The following is a 20,821-nucleotide window of genomic DNA, read 5'->3' as shown; positions in this document are numbered from 1 at the left end:
CACAGCCAACTATCTCAAAATCATCTTCTTTTATTTATTGGAGCAATAATTTCTTAAATTCTTCGAAATGTAAAATGCCCTTGAACAATGAAAACATACTTTATAATTATTTTCTACCTTTCTTTTCAACACAGTGATGAGTATATCTAAAACTACAGCTACGGAGAAATATAACTTATTTTTAATTCTTTTGTAAAGGATGAGTTTAATAGTTATAGTTGTTCACAATATAAGGTTTCAGTTATTAAATATTATTACTAGAAATAGAAACATTGTTATTCTAAAACAATGACAAACCACGACTAGAATATTTAAAGAAAAATGAAAAGGAAATAAATAATGAAAAAATACTTTTTAATTATTTTCTATCTTTCTTTTAAACACAGTGATGAGTATATCAAAAACTACAACTACGAAGGAATATAACTTGTTCTTAATTCTTTCGTAAAGGATGAGTTAAATAGTTATCGTTGTTCACAATATGAGGTTTCAGTAATAAAATATTATTACTAGAAATAGAAACATTGTTATTCTGAAACAATGACAAAGAAAATTAAAGAAAAATTGTGATTAAGCGAAACTTTTTTAAACCCCGATTTAAAAGAAGAAAAATAATTTTTATTCATTTCCATTTAAAACAAATTATTGATAATTCTTATTTCGCTTTTGTCGATATTTTTTTAAACAAAAGAATAAATTTTGCGAAATTTTTCTCTTACAATTAGTTATTGAAGATATTAAAAATTTTGATACGCTTTGGCTCTTAATGATCTTTTAAAATTTCAATTAAAATCTTTGAAATTTCAGCATTTACAAATGATTCAAGTTAAAAAAATATTTTCACGTAGAATAACTGATTTAAACATTTTTTTGGAAGTTTTCTTAAAACTTTAAGGAATAACAACGCAATAAAATTTTCAAAACATTAAAAAAAAACATTTATTGCATTTCTCAGTAGTTTATTGTTTTAAGATTATTGAACCAAATTATTGAATTGATTTTTGCATAAATATAGAAGTTGCAGCATAATATGTCGAATGTGCGCGCTGTGACATGTAAGAACAAGCAACTTTTGCGCTCAGTCCATTAATGGATTTTCTCACCCCTATCAAAACATTTTAGTAAAATACTATCATTTTTAATATTTTATTAAATTGGATTATGTGACAAAAAAAGAAATAATGGTACTTTCAATATAAATAGCTAAAATTGCAACTTATTTAACTGTAATAGTTTAGCATGAATGTTGCCAAAGGTTATTGGCTACTTTTTATCAGTTCGAAATAAATGTAAGAGAAGCAGCTAAACAAATATGCTCAAAATAAAGATAAGTGCACTCTAAAAACATATGAGGCTTCAACAAGGGTAAATCTACAAGAAAAGGTGTAAACTAACGCTTCAAACTGCTGAAAATGATTAAGAAGCATCTTATGGACCTGATATTGATGCATTATAGTTAGTTGTAAAATGTTATATATTTGTATGGAATATTGATCACAAAACTTTGAACGTTATATATAGTCGAAAATATATTTCTCTTACTTGCTGTATCTCTAGCAATTTTTAACCAATTTTCTTGAAATTTTGACACAATGTTCACAATAAGTATAATTTTCGTTTTATGAAGGCATTGTTTAATTGGGTAAACTGGTATTGAGTAAAATGACACACAAATGTAATTTATTTTGGGTCATTTTTTTCGAAACAGCTCCATTTTGTGAAAAAAATTTATTTTTTAAAAATCCTAAGAGCAACGAAAATTACATTCATATTGTTTTAAAAAAATCGAATTTGGATGACTTTTTTTTTCTACTTATGGCTATTAATAAGTTATGGATAATTTAAAAAATAAGCTATAAACATTGATCACAAAACTTAGAACGCAATTTATTCGAAACTATGTTTCTCTTACTTACTGTATCTCTAGTTAATACAATTTTCAACCAATTTTCTTGAAATTTTGTCACAATGTTTGCAAGTATAGTTTTCGTTGTACAAAAGGATTGTTTATTTGGATTAAATGGTATTGAGTAATTTACAAAAATGTAATTTATTTAGTGTCATTTTTTTTCACTACCCCGCCATTGTGTGAAAAATATTTATTTCTTAAAAATCCTAAGTGCAACGAAAATTAGATTCATGTAGTTTTAAAAAAAATCAAAACGTAAAAATTTTGGATGACTTTTTTTCAACTTATAAGCACAGCAAGTTATGCATAATTTTAAAAATAAGCTCCAACAACTAAACACAAAACTTTGAAAGCAATTTATTCGAAACTATGCTTCTCTTACTTCCTGTATCTCTAGTTAGTACAATTTTCACCCCCAAGTTCTTGAAATTTTGACACAATGTTCACAACAAGTATAGTTTTCGTTGTACGAAGGGATTGTTTATTTGGGTTAACTAGTATTGAGTAATTTACAAAAATGCAATTTATTCTTTGTCATTTTTTAGTTTTTTTTAAAAAGCATCACCATTTTGTGAAAAAAACCTTTTTTGAAAAAATCTTACGTGTAACAAGAGTTACATTCATGTAGTTTATAAAAAATTAGAACATAATCAAATTTGGATGATTTTTTTCAACTTATGATTACAGCAAGTTATGGATAATTTTAAAAATAAGCTATAAGCATTGTATTATATATTTGATATTTTTTTTTATTATTTCTATTTGAATAATGATAAAATGAAGATTAAAATGCGTACAATAAGATTTAAAAAAATTATTAAGTTAAGTTTATCCTCATCGCTGCAAAATTCATAAGAAAAATGCTTCTTTTTTTCCAGGCTTTTACTGTTCTCTCTTAAACTAATATCTAGACAAAGAGTGTTGAAAGAAAGTACAATACAAGCTTCGATAGAAAGTAAGTAAAGAGGCAGGAAGTTAAAGCACGTGTTTCGTCTCAATTCTTTCATCAACTCTCTCTTTCAGGTATGCTATTTTGATGCTTGCAGACTCACCATCTTTGTATTTAGCACTTCTTTACAAAAGGATATTTCTTTAATCGAAGTTAAATGAAATAATGAAAATCAGTTTAAAAAAAATCAGAAAATGCTTATTTTTTCTTCCCTATCTGAAATTTTTAAGAAGTTAAAAAATTTACTTGTTCATCTCTTCCTGAAGGATGTACGGTAAAATATACTTTTTTTTAACCATACAGTTTAAAATTTTTGCTCTGTTGGAAATTTCTCGGAAAAAATGGTTAAATAGCAATTTATTGAATGGTTATTTTACATATTTAATCAAAACAGTCAAGTAACCATAAATAAAATGGTAAGTTTGAGAAAAACTGTTTATTTACTACTTTCACCTAATATCGCACCAAATAGAACGACCTAATGAAGCTACTTAGTTCTTTGCAAATGCTTACATATCATAGCCGAGAGGGCTTATCTGTCAATCTCACGACCTGCAGATTTGGAGTTCGAATCCTAGTGTTGACACCACAATATTTCCTCCATACCCTTCAACACATGAAGAATTTCCAGTGTCCGGCACTCTCCAATGCCCATTATTTTACGAAAAGCCGAGCTCCTACGTCTAGTTAAATAAATAAAAAAAAATTACGTTTTTGAAAAATCCTAGTTGTAAATGGTTAAAAATCCGTATAGTTTCGTATTCATGGCTTTATAACCATACTTTCTGTAAATGGTTTCAAAACCATAAAGGAAAAAAATGCTTTTTATCGTAAACTTTACGGTTAATTGGATGGGCAGACAGCTGCCAGTTATTTTACCATAATTTCAGAATGAAAATTTTAACAGTGTACAAACATTATTAACCAAACAATTATATATAATTAATGATTATAAGATATTTTTTGCATAGAAATATATTTGTATAGACTAGTATTAAAACTACGTATGTGTAAAATGTTTTGATTTGAAGAAAAATGACTCCAGAGTGAAATTAACATTAATCGGCTATTCTTGTAACTAAACTATTTTCTGACTATCCAGAATTTTCGATTACCTTTCGAACTAAGTGATGCATGTTTTAAAAGTCAAAAATTTGTTAAACATAATGTATGATTGTTAATAAAAAGTAAGATTTTGTGTGGGATTTTTCAAATTGTTATGCAGTCACCAATGAATTTCGTAAATTGCTATGGATTTACCAATGAATTTTGTAAATCAAGATGGATTCTTCAATGAATTTTGCAAATCCCCATAGATTTTATTAATCGCCAGAGATTCATCAATGAATTTTGTAAATCTCCATGGATTCATCATTGAATTTTGTAAATTGCTATGCTGACTAAAAGTTAAGGAAGAGCAGTGAAATCGGAAATGAACGAAGAACCTGTGAGTTTATGAAAAAAGATAAAACTGTTAAAATAAGAAATATAAATTAGTCTCTCAAAAAAGTGCACTCTTTATTCTTAGAGATTAATTTATATTTTCATTACTATATTAATTTATATTTATATTATTTGCAATTTATTATAATTTATTTTATTATGATTATTATGATTAATTTATATTTTATTATATAATTATTTTACTCTTTATTCTTAGAGATTACTAGATCAGATATTAGATTAGTACTAGATATAGGAGATTTATTGCCCAGTGAATAAATTATTTTTTTAATGAAATATCGTTGCAAAATTCATCGCTCCCTAAGAAAAAATTAACACTTTTATATGTTTAAAACAATACCCTACACAAATAAAACTTTAATGAAAAACTAAAAAATCTAACTCCTTTTTCTACCTTATTAAAAAATTAAAAGGTAAAAGTGACGTTTAAATATTATACGCTTAAAATGAATAACTTGGAGTATGCATTTTTAAGAGACCGAATACAAAATAATTAGATCCCAATAACATCTAATTTTAAGGAACGGTGAAGTACAGTTGTTTTGTTTATTAATGATTTAATACTTTTTTAGGTTAGCTAGCCGGAATTATTTTTCAACTCGAATTATTTTTTCAATCTTATTGTTTATAAAGCGTTTGGATATAGACATTTCTCATTTGCGAAACAGACAATAAACGAAAAAAAGTGATGCATATTGTTATTATTTATTTAGTTAATCTGAATTCAGAGAATATATTATTGAATACAATTGTAGCAATAGTTTTTAAAACCTCGCATTACTTCAAATTTTAACATTTTGTATTACGTTTTAAAATTTTACGAACTTATCAACTTTTTCCAACAAAACGAAATTATTCCTAATAAACAAAATTTTAACAAAAATATTCTAGTTTATGTCTGATCATTTAATTTACAAAATATTATTAAGGATTCTAAACTGTTAAAAATTTCTCAGAAAAAAATCGTTATATAACAATTTATTTAATTGTTATTTTACCATATTCAAATAAAGCAGTCAAAGAATCATAAATTGATAGTATTTAAATTGTTAACTGTGAGAGAAATCGTTTATTAACTGTTTTCACTTAATACGGAACAACCAGAATTCTATCACACCAACTTGACTCACCAAATGAAGCCACTTAGCTCCTTATAAATGGGTACACATTATAGCCGAGACGTCTAAGGTGTCAATCTCGTGATAGACAGAACGGGTGTACGAATCCCGGCTTTGACATCACTATATTTCCTCCGCATGAAAAGTTTCAAGTGGCTTGCACTCCGCAATTTGTGGCCCTGGCGGCCTGTTAGAATACGATACGCAAAGATGGCAACACCATAAAGCTGCTAAACTATCTCCTATGTCCAATAAAATTTCTGTTTTTGCAGTTTTAGAACCATGCTAATTGTAAAGAGTTCAATAACCGTATAATTTCGTATTCATGGTTTTTTTAACCATACTAGTTGTAAACGGTTTCAAAACCGTTAAGTTAACAAATGTTGTTTACTGTATACTTTACAGTTAATTGGATGAACAGACTGCTGCCGGTTATTTCACCATAATTTAAAAATGAAAATTCTAAGAGTGAGCAATTGAAGAGAATCTCTTAGTCATATACTTGTGTTATGAAGGTTTTATTTCAAGACAGTGATCAGAAGGGGTCAGTATTTGATAGCCGTGGTAGGTATACTAAATAAATTTCTCAAGCATTAAAAGAGACAGAAAATGTTCTTACTTCTTGAATCTCCTCTTCGTCATCACTTCTCATGGCACATTCAGAACATACGGAGACATTTCTCTAAAAAACATCAACAGCATTCATTAATTTTAGAGTATTTTCCAATTTAATAATTATTACTAATACTAAAAAAGGTGCTCTAACTTGCTTGGACATTGGTCTCGAGTTGACAAGTGAAATCAGTCAAAATTTGGCAGGATGGCAAAACTGTGTTTCATGTAATACTGAATACTATTCCGTTAAGCACCAAATTTTAAAAAAAAATGGTGGAAAAGTAACTTCTTAATTTTCACTTTAATTGCTACCTTTGACTATTTTTACTCGTTTTAAATAATAGAAACTATTATATGATGAATGAATGTGCTTATTTTAACAATCATACTTGATTTGTTCTTTATTAATTTACCAATAAGGAGTTTACACGAGCTAATGCCTCCACGAGAATAGTGTGAACATTAAGTATGAGTCCATATTAACACAGTCTCTTAGTGGTACGTTGATGCATTTCCTTACGACTTTACTCTTTTTATATATAAAATAACATATAGTGGAGGGCACTAATTTATTAAATGATTCAACTTATTTTTGTTGTCACTAATAAATTTTTCTATCAACTTTAGGAACCCTGATAAAAAATGTAAAAAGGTGGAAGAGTCCTACAATATTTAAAGAGCTATTGTGATATCAATTAAGATAAGTAAGGTTTGTTTAATTCTGCAATCACTTAACGAGCCATTCTGGCTCAGGAGATAGAGTGCTCGATCCAAATGATCCAGGTTCGAATCCCAGCGATGGTTTGTTTATACGAATTGTGCTCCCGTCTCGCACCAACCACTGCGCTGACATAAACATCATCAGTGCTAAAATAGATCATACGTTCGAATCATCTTGCAATCGGCGAAGCGTTTCCTCTCTATCTAAAACTGGTTAGTTCCATCAAAACATGAATGCAGATTTGTCCCAATGCTTGAGCTATACGTTCCCTTTTCTTCAAAATTTAGTTCGAAATTACAAGGCTACGAAGCTGGACTTTGATAGTCATAAATTCAAAATTGAGTTATCTGTTCAACGTCATTTTAAAATAAAATAAGAATTTCAACGCACCACTATCAGGTTTTATATATTTGTGTAAATTGTTAGTTATCGTTGTAGAGAAATCATTGTGACTCAATTTTATTATACCGAAAATTTAATAGCAAAGAGTAACTTTTGCTACCACTTTAATATTCTAGAAAAATCTCTCGCTAAATGTAGTAGAATTTAACTAAGCATTAGGATTTTTAAGGTAATTTACTCAAGACTGCATTTCTGGACAAAAATTAGTTCCATTTCAAAATTTATTTGTTTTTCTAATACACTGAAGAGCCAAAAAAACTGGTACAGGCATGAGTATGCGAATAAAGGGCTATGGAGCCAATCAAAGTACAGCGCGGCGATCGGCAACGCGTATATAAGACAACGAGTGTCTAGCACAGTTCTTAGATCTGTTACTGCTGCTACAATGCCAAGTTAAAGAGATTTAAGTGAGTTTGAACGTGGTGTTATAGTCGGCGCACGGGAGATGGGACATAGCATCTCCGAGATAGCAATGAAATTTGGATTTCCACGTACGACCATTTCACGAGTATACCGTGTGTATTGGAAATCCACCAAAATCCCCAGACCTGAGCATTATTGAACATATTTGGTATGCCTTGCAACGTGATGTTCAGAAGATATCCCCACCCCCTCTTACTCCCACTGGTTTATGGATAGCCCTGCAGGATACATGGTGTCAATTATCTCCAGCACTACTTCACACATTGATCGAATCCATGCCACGTCGTGTTGCGGCACTTCTGCGTGCTCGCGGGGGCCCTACACGATATTAGGCAGGTATACCAGTTTTTTTGGCTCTTCAGTGTAAGTAACTATAGATTAAAAAATAAGTTTATAATATAACATAAGTTTATAATATAAGTTTATAATATAAGTTTATATTTATAACATTCAGTATAAAATCTAAAACGGTTATTTAATCATTTTGACTACTATGCTTGATAGCGATTTCTTTAAAGTAATAATTCTCTACAAAATTTTATTTCTTCCTTTAGTTATAACTAATAATAAAGTCATTTTTAAATGAATAAATTCTACTTCTAGCAGAAGACCATAAATGAATAAATTCTTCTCTGTAAAATACATAAATTACGTTAAAAAGTACTGGCCCTCAGGTAGATTTACCACGATACTTTTTATCATAAAATTCATTTTTACCATGAAATTTCAGGGGGTCGAAGAATCTGGTACACAATAATTTTTATACAATAGTATTTGCTTAGTTTTGAGTATAACTAATGATAATTAATAAGTAATTTTTAAATGAATAAATGTGCATGGTAACGAATTTTATAATTTTGTGCAACAATATTTCCTCAGCGCTATAGCAATAGATCTATGGCAAAATACTCAAAGAGTAATAATAACTGAAAGCGCACCAAAATTTTCAATGCCCTTTTTGACTTCTACTCTGAAAATATTTAAATTACTTCAAAAAGTACTGGTCCGCGGGTACATTTACCATGGTACTTTTTATGAGAAAATCAATTTTTACCGTAAAATTTTAAGAAACGAAGAATCTGGTATACTGTAATTTTTATATACAGTAGTATTTACTATAAATTCACTCGTCATTATAATGAAATTAATATTATTGTAAAAATTACGGTTTAAAATTTTATGGTAAAGTAAATTTTATGGATGGTGTACCCGGGATGCCAATACTTTTTATAATAAATTGATCCAGAATTTTTTACAGTGAAGGTATAATTAATATGTATTTTTTGAGTATGATTTCGTAACATAAATTATCGTCTGCACTAAAAAACAGGCATATCTCATCAGTGTAAATACTCTCACTTATGCTTTGCTTTTTTTTACCAATGTTTGGTAGCATAAAATGGCACACGAAGCAAAATATATGTTACCGCAAAAGCCTTAAGTACAGTAAATCCTATATTTTACCGATCAAACTTAATTTTTGCCATAAGATCTTTGCTGTGAAACCTAGGAATTGCCTTCCGGTAGAAGCTCGATATTAGGTTTGTTTTTTTTAAATTACAGCTAAAAATTATTTTTAGAAATTATTCTTCAGCAGTTATCGGGAAACCTGTTCATTGGTGTCAGTTTTTATTTCAGTGCATTAGTTACGTTTAGATTTTATTTATAAACTGGCAAAAATATAACTTCTTTTTAACTCTTACAAGTCTTTGAAAAATAATTGTAAGATAGTTCCATTGACATAATCTTAAATCATATCACTTTTATAATTTATATTATCAATAAAAAATTTAAATTATGGGCCGTTAGTGATGTTTTTTTTTTTATTTTTTCGACAAATCAAACACCAAACATAATAATCAATAAATAAGGTTAAGGGCCACTATCCGGTATATATTTTCCCGTTATAATCGTCGCCTTGTAGTCTCAAATTCCCTCACCGCCATTTGCCGATATTTTAACGCCCTCTTTCACCGGACAGTACCCAATAGGTGTGTGAATGGAAAATCCTATAATAACTAGTCCATCGATAGGGCGTTAACCAGAAGGTAGCCACTTTGGTAAATCTCAGATTTTACCGGTAAAACCTTGGGTTTACCAGACTTCGGGGTTTTATAGTAACATATACATTAAAAAAAGGTAAAACTATCCCACAACCATCCGTTATGAGCCATGAGGACCATGGAGATTAAGGATCCACCATTTCGAGACTAACAGTATGATGGAGACATTGTGCACTGACCCAGACAAACTGGTACCCCTCAAATTGAAGTTGGGTTCAACTTCAAGACGCCCTAATAAAGCTTAATGGGTTGAAAATTGCTAGTGATTAACATTAAGTTAGTATAAGAATGTTTTCCGATGTCTGCTAGGGACATTTATAAACTATACAGTAGCACAATTTAGTTTTATTGAGTAAAAAAAGGGTGGCTGTGGTTTGTTTGCTTTTGAGCTTAGATTTATAACGTTAATTAAGGAGTATTTATTCTTCATTTTGAGTGTTTTGAAATTGGAGTGAATTTTAACTGAAAAGTTCCATTTTTGTGGCATTAATAAGATAAGGAAACACTGATCGAATGCAACTGTGATCAACTAATTCTGATAACTTCAATTGTGGATAAAAAGGTACTTTTCTCCAATCTAAATTGATACTGATCGGCATATTATGCCGACTGTTTTGGTGAGACAGGTGATGTACATTGGTGTTTCAAATGTTACTGGGGTACTCATTTTGATAATTATTTTACGCTCATTGTGACTCTATTGCTGTGTCCCGACTGTGTATTTATCGATCTGTTATTGACGACTTTGTGCGCATGCGTAGAAGATCCTGCTAACCAGCGATCCAGTGCTGATTGAGAAGCAGCTCGTCTTCCTATATCAATATTAACTTTGATTGTATTCATTTAGTGCTTTAATTTTATATCTTGACTGTATATTTTTTATCAATTTACCTTCTTTATTCTCAGTAAGATTTTAAATGTTTTAACTGTGTTTTTTTTTACCTTACGCTTTACTTTTAACTTTTGATATTTATCAATATCATTCATTCAATTATTCGTTTGATTTTTATCAATCGAAATTGGTAAGATTTAATTTATCAATTTACTTTTTTATTCTCTGTTTGATTTTGACTGTCTACTTTTACCTAACGTTTTAAACTCTACTTAGATTTTATTTTAATTGATCTAGCTTTAAATTACTGCTTTAGTAGAGGAAGCTGATGTTTTAAGGCAGAGTAAAAAGGGCACTTACCTGCCGTTCCACCAGCAAAGAGACAGGAATTACATTAAACTGCTCAAACCAACTTCGAGAGATATCCTGTCAGATAAAACTAAATCGGATTCCATTAATTCACTTTACCCCAATAAACTTAAGAGCGGTATCAAAAGAATATCAAAAATCAGAGATTGTGGCATACTTATACAATCGTCCAATGAAAGAGATTTACAAATCTTGGGACAAGAATTAAACAGCAATGAATTAGCGGAAAACTGCACAATCGGCAGACCAAAATTAATTAACCTTTCTGTCATCATTTTTGGTATTGATGGAGAATGTGACAAGGAATACCTAACTGACACCATTATCAACCAAAACGATATTATAGACAGAGAAGACATCGATGTTAAATTTCCTCTAAGAGCTGGCAGAGAGAAAAAACAATTGGATCCTCCCAGAATCATTTAACAAGATCATGAACCTGGACAGAATCAATATGAAATGGAGAAGACACAATTTCTAGAATCACTTCAGAGTGAAGCAATGCTTCAAATGTGCAGTTCTTGGTCATCTTGCAAGAGACTGCAAGGCAGAGAAGGTATGTAAGAATTGCTCCAAAACTGGACACTACGACAGGGATTGCCACATCAGCACGTGCTGTAAATTATGCGAAGCAGCCAACAGACGCTTCGAATTGACATATGGCACTAACCACGACCCTTACGACAGAAGCTGCAGGCAAATAGAAGGAGCCAGAGAACTACAGAAGAAAAGAACAAATTATGGCTAGACGCAATCGAGGTAGTTAAACATACGGACATCTAAATCTACACCACTCAAGGGCTGTTAATACTCAGCTGAATTATGACAATGAACAGCAAAGCCTCAATATATTAGGCTTAAACGAACGATATTTTAACCAATTTAATTGAATCACCGACTTCTCAGGAAACATCAGTATCTATGCCACTGATCAGCGGGAAAAGGCCGCTATTTTAGTCAACTATGATCACCTAGAGGAGTTTAGTATCATAAAAGAGAAATGCATACAGGCTATCGGCTACACGTTCAACTCCTCAGACCACGCTTTCGTTTCGATTTGCGTCCCCCCAAGTGATCCGATAGAACTCTATATTTTAAAACTTGAATCCATGGTCATCAGCTACGATAAACGCAAATTCCTCTTCTGTGGAGATCTCAACACATAATCCCCATTATGGGAAGGATCTGTTACACACCGCTTCGGACCAATTGGTCTAACAATTTGATTTGATTATTCTCAATGAACCAAACGGACTACCTACCTACAATTCTACTCTAGGGAAAAGTTGGATAGACCTCATGATCGCAAATGACTACCAATTCAGAAATTATCGAGTTATGGATCAAACAACCGGATCAGATCACGAACTACTAGTATGTGACTTCGTCCCTGATGGAAATATGACGACCATACCTAATACACAGGCATCTAATAGACGCCACTACAATAAACTAAACTGGATTGAACTGAAAACCGTACTCAACACTTTAACTAATAAATATAAGGTTAACTCTGTTACTGACAAAGGCGGTCTAGACGAGTTCATAAATAACTGTGCGAATGATATTATTACCATCTGTAAGCCCGTAAAATTTAATTTTACCGGAGGAAATACCAGCTCAAAGAACTTATGGTGGTCCGTTCAACTAAATACAATGAGAAAGAGAGTTGTACAGAAGAAGAGTTGTACACATCTTTGTATATAGAAGAGTATCTTGAGTGTTGTACATAGAAGAAGATATCAACCAGAACTCAACGAAGACCAAAGAATTAAACTCAAAACTGAATTCAAATAAAACCTTGCCAAATACAGACGTATGATAAGATTTGAAAAAAGAAATACAATGAAAACATATGTTAGTGCACTTACCTTTAATTCGGCATTTGGAAAACCCTATAAAATAGCTAGGAACCTAAACACAAAAAAACCTTATAACTTACTCACTGAACGTCAAGACGGTACTTCTACTGAAGATTTCGGGGAATTGATTAATAACATTCTAACTTACTACTTTTCATGGATACAGGACATTATTAGAAGAGATCGACATTATTAGAACGGGTGCCAGGGATACACCGTTTTCGATTCCGGAAATCAAGATTTTCATGAAGAGGATCAGGTCAAAAAAATCACCAGGACCGGACGGAGTACCCGCTGAGGTCTATAAAGATCTCCTCTACTGTAACAAATATTGGTTTGGAGCGGTGTTAAACAAATGCATGGAATTTGAGTGTTATCCAGACAACTGGAAATCAGCAATAATATGCCTGATACGAAAATCTAACAATGATCATACACAACCGCAGAACTATAGACCGATTTCCCTGCCTCCCACCTGGGGCAAAATATTGTATAAATTGATCACACAAAGATTATCTTATTTGCTGGAGAACAACAACGAACAATACGGCTTCAAGAGGGCCAGGGGAACAGAAAATGCTCCAAGAAACGTCGTAAAATACATCAGGGAGGCAAAACAAGAGGGAAAACACTCTGTGGGGGTAGCCATGGACATCAAGAATGCTTTTAACTCTGCCAGCTGGAGTAAACTTAAAAATAAGATCAACTGTTTGGGTCTCGGCGACTCGGCACTAACTTTAATTTTAGACTTTTTGAACAACCGTCGCTTCGGTTATTGTTTTAAAGATTTCAACCTTTCGATTCCAACAAATATTGATGTTCCTCAGGGTTCTTCCTATTGACCCATATTGTGGCTAATTTTAATTAATTCCATTTTAGACAATTTTATATTTCCATAATCCAAACTGCTGGCCTTTGCCGAGGACGTCTTTCTCCTTACTAAAAATTTAGTTCTATATAGAGTTGATAAAATTGGGACGGAAATCATTGAGGCCTTAACTGACAGGGTCAAGGACCACAGACTCACTTTTGCACCAGACAAAACAAAGGTTATCACCTTCCCTAAAAATACCAATATTGTACGAAGACTACCTTGCATCAAAATGAAAAGCATTCCGACGGCCTATATTAAAAATGAAAAGATTCTCAAATATCTAGAGGTCATCCTGGACCCTCAGTTGAGCTGGAGACCCCACATCTAAACGACCTTCGAACCAAAATCACAATTTTCTATCGCAAACTAAAACAATATAGCAACCTGGGGACTGAGTATACTGAAATTGTTTTACATTCAGGCCATAGAACGTTAAATCACATATTGAGCCTCCGTCTGGCATGTCAATAATGTTAAGATGAATAATAAATTAAATACTATACAGAGAATTCCACTGCTAAAAATCACTATATGCTATTCAACAACCAGTATGGAGGCTTACTCTCCGGCATCATACTCATACACCTTAAGATCAGAGAAACAATTGAAAGCAAAACTGGATTACCCACCAAACAAATGTTTTTGATGCTGCTTATCAAATCAGTAATCTGAAAGAATATAACACGAACCCAGTTCACAAATATAACCCAGTACAATATAGAATGATCACCTGCGGGCATAGGTCACAGAGTGGTAAAGATTGCGAGATTTATACAGATGGAAGCAAAACAATCACGCAAAATGCAACAACATCAGAAATTGAGAGCAAGGTGGGATATGGTTTGTGGTGAAACTCAACAACCGCACCATTCATCAAAAATCAGCAAGGCTCAATGATGACGCTAGTGTCTACCCCGCTGAGCTAACTGCACTAAAATGGCTACAAACAGGCTCAAAAATCCTAATATCAAAGATTCGGCCATATTTACTGATTGCAAATTCTCGTTAAACTTGCTCGAAAATCCAATACAAACAGTTAAACTGGTCGAAGAGATAAAAAGAACTGGTTGAACAGAATTATAGTTTTTATTGGATGAAGGCTCATTCGAGAAAGGCAAGAAACGAGAAAGCTCTTGCGAAAGATGGTACAACGGTCAATCGGGTGGACATTAATTGTCCTTTCACTAAGCCCTAGATTAAAACTAGACTAAGGACGGTCAGCAGAGCGTTATTTCAGGATAATTCACTCAATGGGAGGCAAACATACCCAATGATTAACTGCTTAGCTGTGACTTTTATTTAAACGGAGAGTTTGGCCAACAGCAATCAAGAATATTTCAGAAATCAGCTAGTTGCAAACACCATGGCAAATTTCAAACCATTACACATCTGTTAACTGAATGGGAATAATTCTCATTATCTTAATAAAAGAGGAGCTATGGAGATTTGGTGCAAAACAAAAAAAAACAGATGCTGGTCATTAAAACTATCATAAAAAGAAGTTTTGAAGACACTATAGCACCTGACGACTATATGGACCCCATATTCTCTCCTTATATCACACCTCGCCTATCTTTTTTCCTTTCAATGTTTACACTATAATTTTAATGATTTCTTAATTCTTGTTATCAATACTACACTGAAGAGCCAAAAAAACTGGTATACCTGCCTAATATCGTGTAGGGCCCCCGCGAGCACGCAGAAGTGCCGCAACACGACGTGGCATGGATTCGATCAATGTGTAAAGTAGTGCTGGAGATAATTGACACCATGAATCCTACAGGGCTATCCATAAACCAGTGGGAGTAAGAGGGGGTGGGGATATCTTCTGAACATCACGTTGCAAGGCATACCAAATATGTTCAATAATGTTCAGGTCTGGGGATTTTGGTGGATTTCCAATACTCACGGTATACTCGTAAAATGGAATTACGTGGAAATCCAAATTTCATTGCTATCTCGGAGATGCTATGTCCCATCTCCCGTGCGCCGACTATAACACCACGTTCAAACTCACTTAAATCTGTATAACCTGGCATTGTAGCAGCAGTGACAGATCTAAGAACTGTGCTAGACACTCGTTGTCTTATATACGCGTTGCCGATCGCCGCACTGTACTTTTATTGGCTTCATAGCCCTTTATTTGCATACTCATGCCCGTACCAGTTTTTTTTTGCTCTTCAGTGTATTTCATTTTTGACAATTTAATTTATTTTATAACCTGGCCTTTGCCTTTTTAGTATTTACTTCTATTTTAAATTTTACTACTTTACTATTTCAAAAATTTTATACTATTTTTGGCCTACTGCCTTTTTTAGATGGGATTTCAGTTATAATCTTTACTGTTTTACAATTCTTCAACGGGGACACTGTTTACTTGTAATTTTATTTGTTAACTGTGGATTTGTTAAAACAGTATCCAATTGATTATGTATATGTTACCGGTAAAGTACGAAACCCCGGCATTCTATAGATTGCCTAGGCATTGCATATAGTGCCGGATGTTTTTAGGCAAGGTATGAAGTATGAGAAGTATTACATACTTTCCCTAGGCATTGTATATAATGCCTAGGCATTCTATAGAATGGCAAATGATATTTAGGCAAAGTATGAAAAAAATGTCCTGATGAGTTTATTATGTAAATAATGTGAATTTCTCAAAAATAAAAATGTTACTCTGTAAAAATAATGAGAGTGGCATTAAAATAATTTATTCAAAATGCGTAAAGAAAAACGAAAGTTGTACAAAGCATAATTTATGCCTTTCTTATTACGAGAAACAAATTTTTCATATAAAAAATAAGAATTTAACCTACTTGATGCAACATGGCAGGCTTGAATGACATTTTGAATTACAGAACTGAATTGAAATCGGAGATGTATTTTATACTTTGCCGATTTCTCATTTGGCATTCTATAGAATGCCTTGGAAATGTGTGAAATATAACTCATTTCATACATTGACGGCTAGTTTTAGGCATTATATGCAATGCCTAGGCATTCTGTAGAATGCCGGATTTCAAACTTTGCCGGTAACATCTATACAACAATGACTTTTAATGTTTTATATGATTTTGTCTCATTTTCGGTTCACTATAAGGGATGATCCAATCGGCACATGCATTACAAGATGGGCATCCCGGAGCAATAATTTCTTTTCACTTGTAATTTTGTATGTAGTTTTTAATAAATGCCACGGTCTAGCCGAAATGGTTGGTCAGCCGGGCATTATCCATCCATAAGCCCTAATAAGGCTAGGGCAGCAAACTTTTTACTTATCGAGAAAAAAAATAATAATTACAAGATTAATATTTAAATTTCAAAAAAAATTTAAAGCTTTACTCACACAAAATAGAAAATTTATTAATAATAAGTTATTAAATCATTAGTTTAGTGTTTTTTTTAATTAAAAATTGACAAAAATTTGTTTTTTGCCATACAGTTCAATACAGTGTGATACAATTTTTCTATACAGTTAAAACAAATTGACATTAATTTGGGGAAAAATAAACAAAAAGAAATCTGACAACTAATTCTTGTGAAAAGGGACATAAAAACCTTTTTAACCAGGATTAAATTTTGAAGTGTTTCGAATTATTATCAATTAATAATTCTTTTTTTTTCTTCCTGCAATTACGTTTTCTCATTTTTAGTCCCACCTTCCACAGTAGTGGCTCCCAAGATTTCAATAGCATTTTTTATCTTGCATTAATTTATGACTCCTAAAAATTGTACTTATTACTTCACTTTTAACAAGAATTCTGAAAAAATAAATTAGATTTTAAGGTTAGGTTAGATTTAAGAAAAGTTAGGTTAGATTAGATTAGGTTAGATTTTAAGAAACACAGCAATTGTAAAAATCCATATTAATTAATTAATATCATTACGAGTTAGCAAATTAGCGCTTTTATATAAGATATAAAATTTTTACACGCTAGTAACTAATATTTTATTTTATTTGTCAAATGCCAGTTACATTAGACGTTAGGCCATTAAACTTCTTGCTTGCCAATAGCGTTGAAAGTAACTAATATTAATAAGCAACTTATCAAGAATTTACTACTGAATATAACAATTTTTAATAATTAAACAATTTTAATAATTGTCTCAAAATAGGACTAAAATCTGCAGAGTTTTTACCTAAAATATAAATAGAAAATTTTCCCCTTTTTATTTTTAAATTATTTTATTTACTTAACCTATAAATAAAAAAGAACTTCACTGTAAGAAAAAAGAAAAACGAAAGTAAAACCAAAACGGGAATGCAAATGAATAGAATGAGTAACAGAAATTGATCAAATTAAAGTCGAAAATAAAGAGTCTTTATTCTTTGTATTGGGTGTGTCTCAAACAAAGTATTATTCTGATTCAATTGTATGGTGGATTTATTGTCAATTAATAACTTACTCTTATAGAAGAATATCGTTAAAGAAGCTTATACTAAAATGCTGATACTGATAAGAATAATTAATGCAACAGTTATTCATGACTATTAGGACAAGTTAACCAATATGTATTAGCGCAGTCTATGCTAATTCTAAAAATGGCTTAAAACATTAATATGAAAAAAAGATGCAATTTTGCAAAAGCATTAGTTACCTTAATTGCTAATATTTAAAAAGTTACTTCACTCTATTATTTATGCTCATAAAAATTTCCTAGAAATTGAAAATTATGCATAGAATTTTAAAATGTTCATCTCGTAGATAAAAACACGCCAAATTGACAATTTTTAAAAAAAAATTCACAATCATAATCTGTTTCGTATCAGTAATCACAAAAGTTTCTGTCGTTGCTTGTGTAAATCAAAACATATTTTTATGTATCGATGATAATTCTTCCCAAACGTTAAATAAAACAAAGTTTTGAGTCATCTTCTTACGTGTTTTGCTAAATTTTTAAGTTATTCTCAAAAGCATTTAAAATTTTAAACTTATTCTCCTGGGGGTAATTTTAACGGTTCTTTTTAATATATCCTTTGCATACTCTTATACTCACTTGTATGAGTTTTATTGATCTCAGTTAAATTTCAATTTTCAAGACATTCCTATTATTTAGAAATTCTGTAAAAAAAATTCTATGGTGCTAAAACAAATAGGAAAATGTGTTGTTTTAGTTTATCAATTAAGGGCAATAAAGCTGTAGGATTAATTAAAAAAATCACAAAATTACATCTAAGGAAATGTACAAAGCGTAAAATAAAAAAATGGACCACTCTTAATAACTTTTGATCGAATGATCGGATCTTGACGATATTTTAAGATCTATATTATTAAATCAAACACAAAAACGTACTTTTTCTGAATAAATATGCCTTTATTTCGACGGATTCGAATTTCTGACCCTCAAAATGCAGGTGGTACCCGCATTCTTTGATATATGGTCCCAATTGTTTAGTCAAGAGAGCGACTTAAGCTTGGACCCCTTTATGTTAACTTTGCTTTTTGAGTATTTCTCCATTTCTCGAAATATTTTTAAGCGAATTATAAACTTTTTCCACTCATTATTAAAATTCATTTATCCAAAGATAATTCTATTCTTAAAATAACTTTTAATAAATATTTATTATTTTCAAGAAAAATAGTCACAGCTCAAAAAAAGTATTTAAGAAAATGGGCATAGCTCAAAAAGCATATTTCAGAAAATAAACTTAGCTTAAAATCCGTTTTTAAGTAAATAGACACAGCTCAAAATGCGTATATAAGAAAGTGGACATAACTTAAAATGTGAGAAAATGAACATAAAGTGAGCCTACTGAATGTTAAACTAAACCAGCATTTTGTTTACTTTTTTAAAACTATTTAAGCATAATCATTATAAAACAAAGTCTTGGACTACAGGATCAGATACTTCAGAATATTACAGATAAAATTTTTCGACGGATTTTTTCAGATCTCTAAGCGATAAAGTGAAACTTCCTTCAAGTTTTATTGTTTAATTACAATTATAAACTAATAAAACCCTTACTGGTAAACCCGCAGCTATTTAGAAAAGACCCTTCAAGTCTTTTGTATAAAGACAAAATAACAAAAGTTACTCTTGCAAATGGAATATTTTAGATATTACGAATTTATTTGGACTTATTTAGTAATTGTTTAATAAAAACAATCTTAATACAAAGAAAAATAGGTCGGCATAGCCTAGTTGGCAAAGCGCTAGACTCGCGTTCGTGAGAATGGGAGTTCGAATCTAGCCGGCCAAAGACTCCGCATGTAGTAAATGGTGATTGGTGCACGGTAAAGCTGTCTGGCCACAAAGTCCTCCATGCTCCCACAACAAATTATGCCTCTGGAGGTATAGTTAACGTTATGGTTTTCAAAACTAAATTTCTTATTACCACACATTTTTATTCTTATTACCACAAATATGCAGTCTTAGAAACATTAAATGATATAACATATTGAATGAATTGTTTTTCCTAGCCATTATTTCTATAGTAGTATCTGCAATAATAAGATGGTAACGTATTATAGGCAGTTTTACTTACAGTACTTTTCATATTACATTTTGTCGCAATAACAGACTTCTGATGCATAAATTTACTCAAAAATATCATTAATATCAATAATATAAATTAACATATACATACGTTAAGAATAAAAAGTAAGCGAAAAAAAGGCCTGATTCCTTTTTCAACAATGTAAAATCAAACATATTGTTAATAATAATTTTCAAAAAAAGAATAACTTTTGCTTAACAAAGTTTTATTACGATTTTCAAGTACCTAGTTAAATGAATACTTGAGAACATTTGAGATCAGGTTCCGAAAATGTAAATTCTTATTTATTTATATTATAAGATTAAATTGAATAAAAAATTCTGAATAAATTTGATGATGCGCGTGTTTCTAAAAAAGAATCTAAAGCAGCTTAATATTAAACAATTCGTCAATCTGCTTCCGCCCTATGCAAATTTCACATATTTCTGCTAATTTCCCCTCAAATGAGAATAAATGCAAACAAAAATAGACTTATTTTCTGAGCTGGGAGATGTAGCGATTTTTTTTAAACATTGCAATACAACTATATGCCAAGAATACAAGGCCGGATTTACGTATAAGCTGTAGCTTGGGGCCCCGAGATGACAAGGGTCCCCAGATCCTACTTTTCCCCCTCTTTTTTTAAACTTTTATTCAGAGCTGGGGCCTTAGAAGCACAAAATGCATTTTTTTTTTCTTTTTTACATTGTCGGACATAATAAATATAAATAAATGACTGAAT

The 20,821-nt window shown here is 31.3% G+C and overlaps 1 protein-coding gene across 1 annotated transcript in view; it reads right to left on the bottom strand.

The window, feature by feature from the left end:
- Nucleotides 1-20,821, bottom strand: part of LOC107439832 (1-phosphatidylinositol 4,5-bisphosphate phosphodiesterase epsilon-1) — a 232,922-nt gene that overhangs the window by 178,500 nt on the left and 33,601 nt on the right. The window contains exon 2 of the mRNA XM_087155060.1: nt 6,060-6,122. Within this exon, the coding sequence (XP_087011186.1) occupies nt 6,060-6,092 (33 nt within the window). The 5' untranslated portion in view covers nt 6,093-6,122. The remainder of the gene's footprint in view (nt 1-6,059; nt 6,123-20,821) is intronic.

Source organism: Parasteatoda tepidariorum, chromosome 11, assembly GCF_982258835.1.
Source record: "Parasteatoda tepidariorum strain Cologne lab strain chromosome 11, Ptep-v5.0, whole genome shotgun sequence".
Lineage (NCBI taxonomy): Eukaryota > Metazoa > Arthropoda > Arachnida > Araneae > Theridiidae > Parasteatoda > Parasteatoda tepidariorum.
The sequence above is the reverse complement of the archived record's forward strand: the minus strand, read 5'-3'. Positions and strand labels throughout refer to the sequence as shown.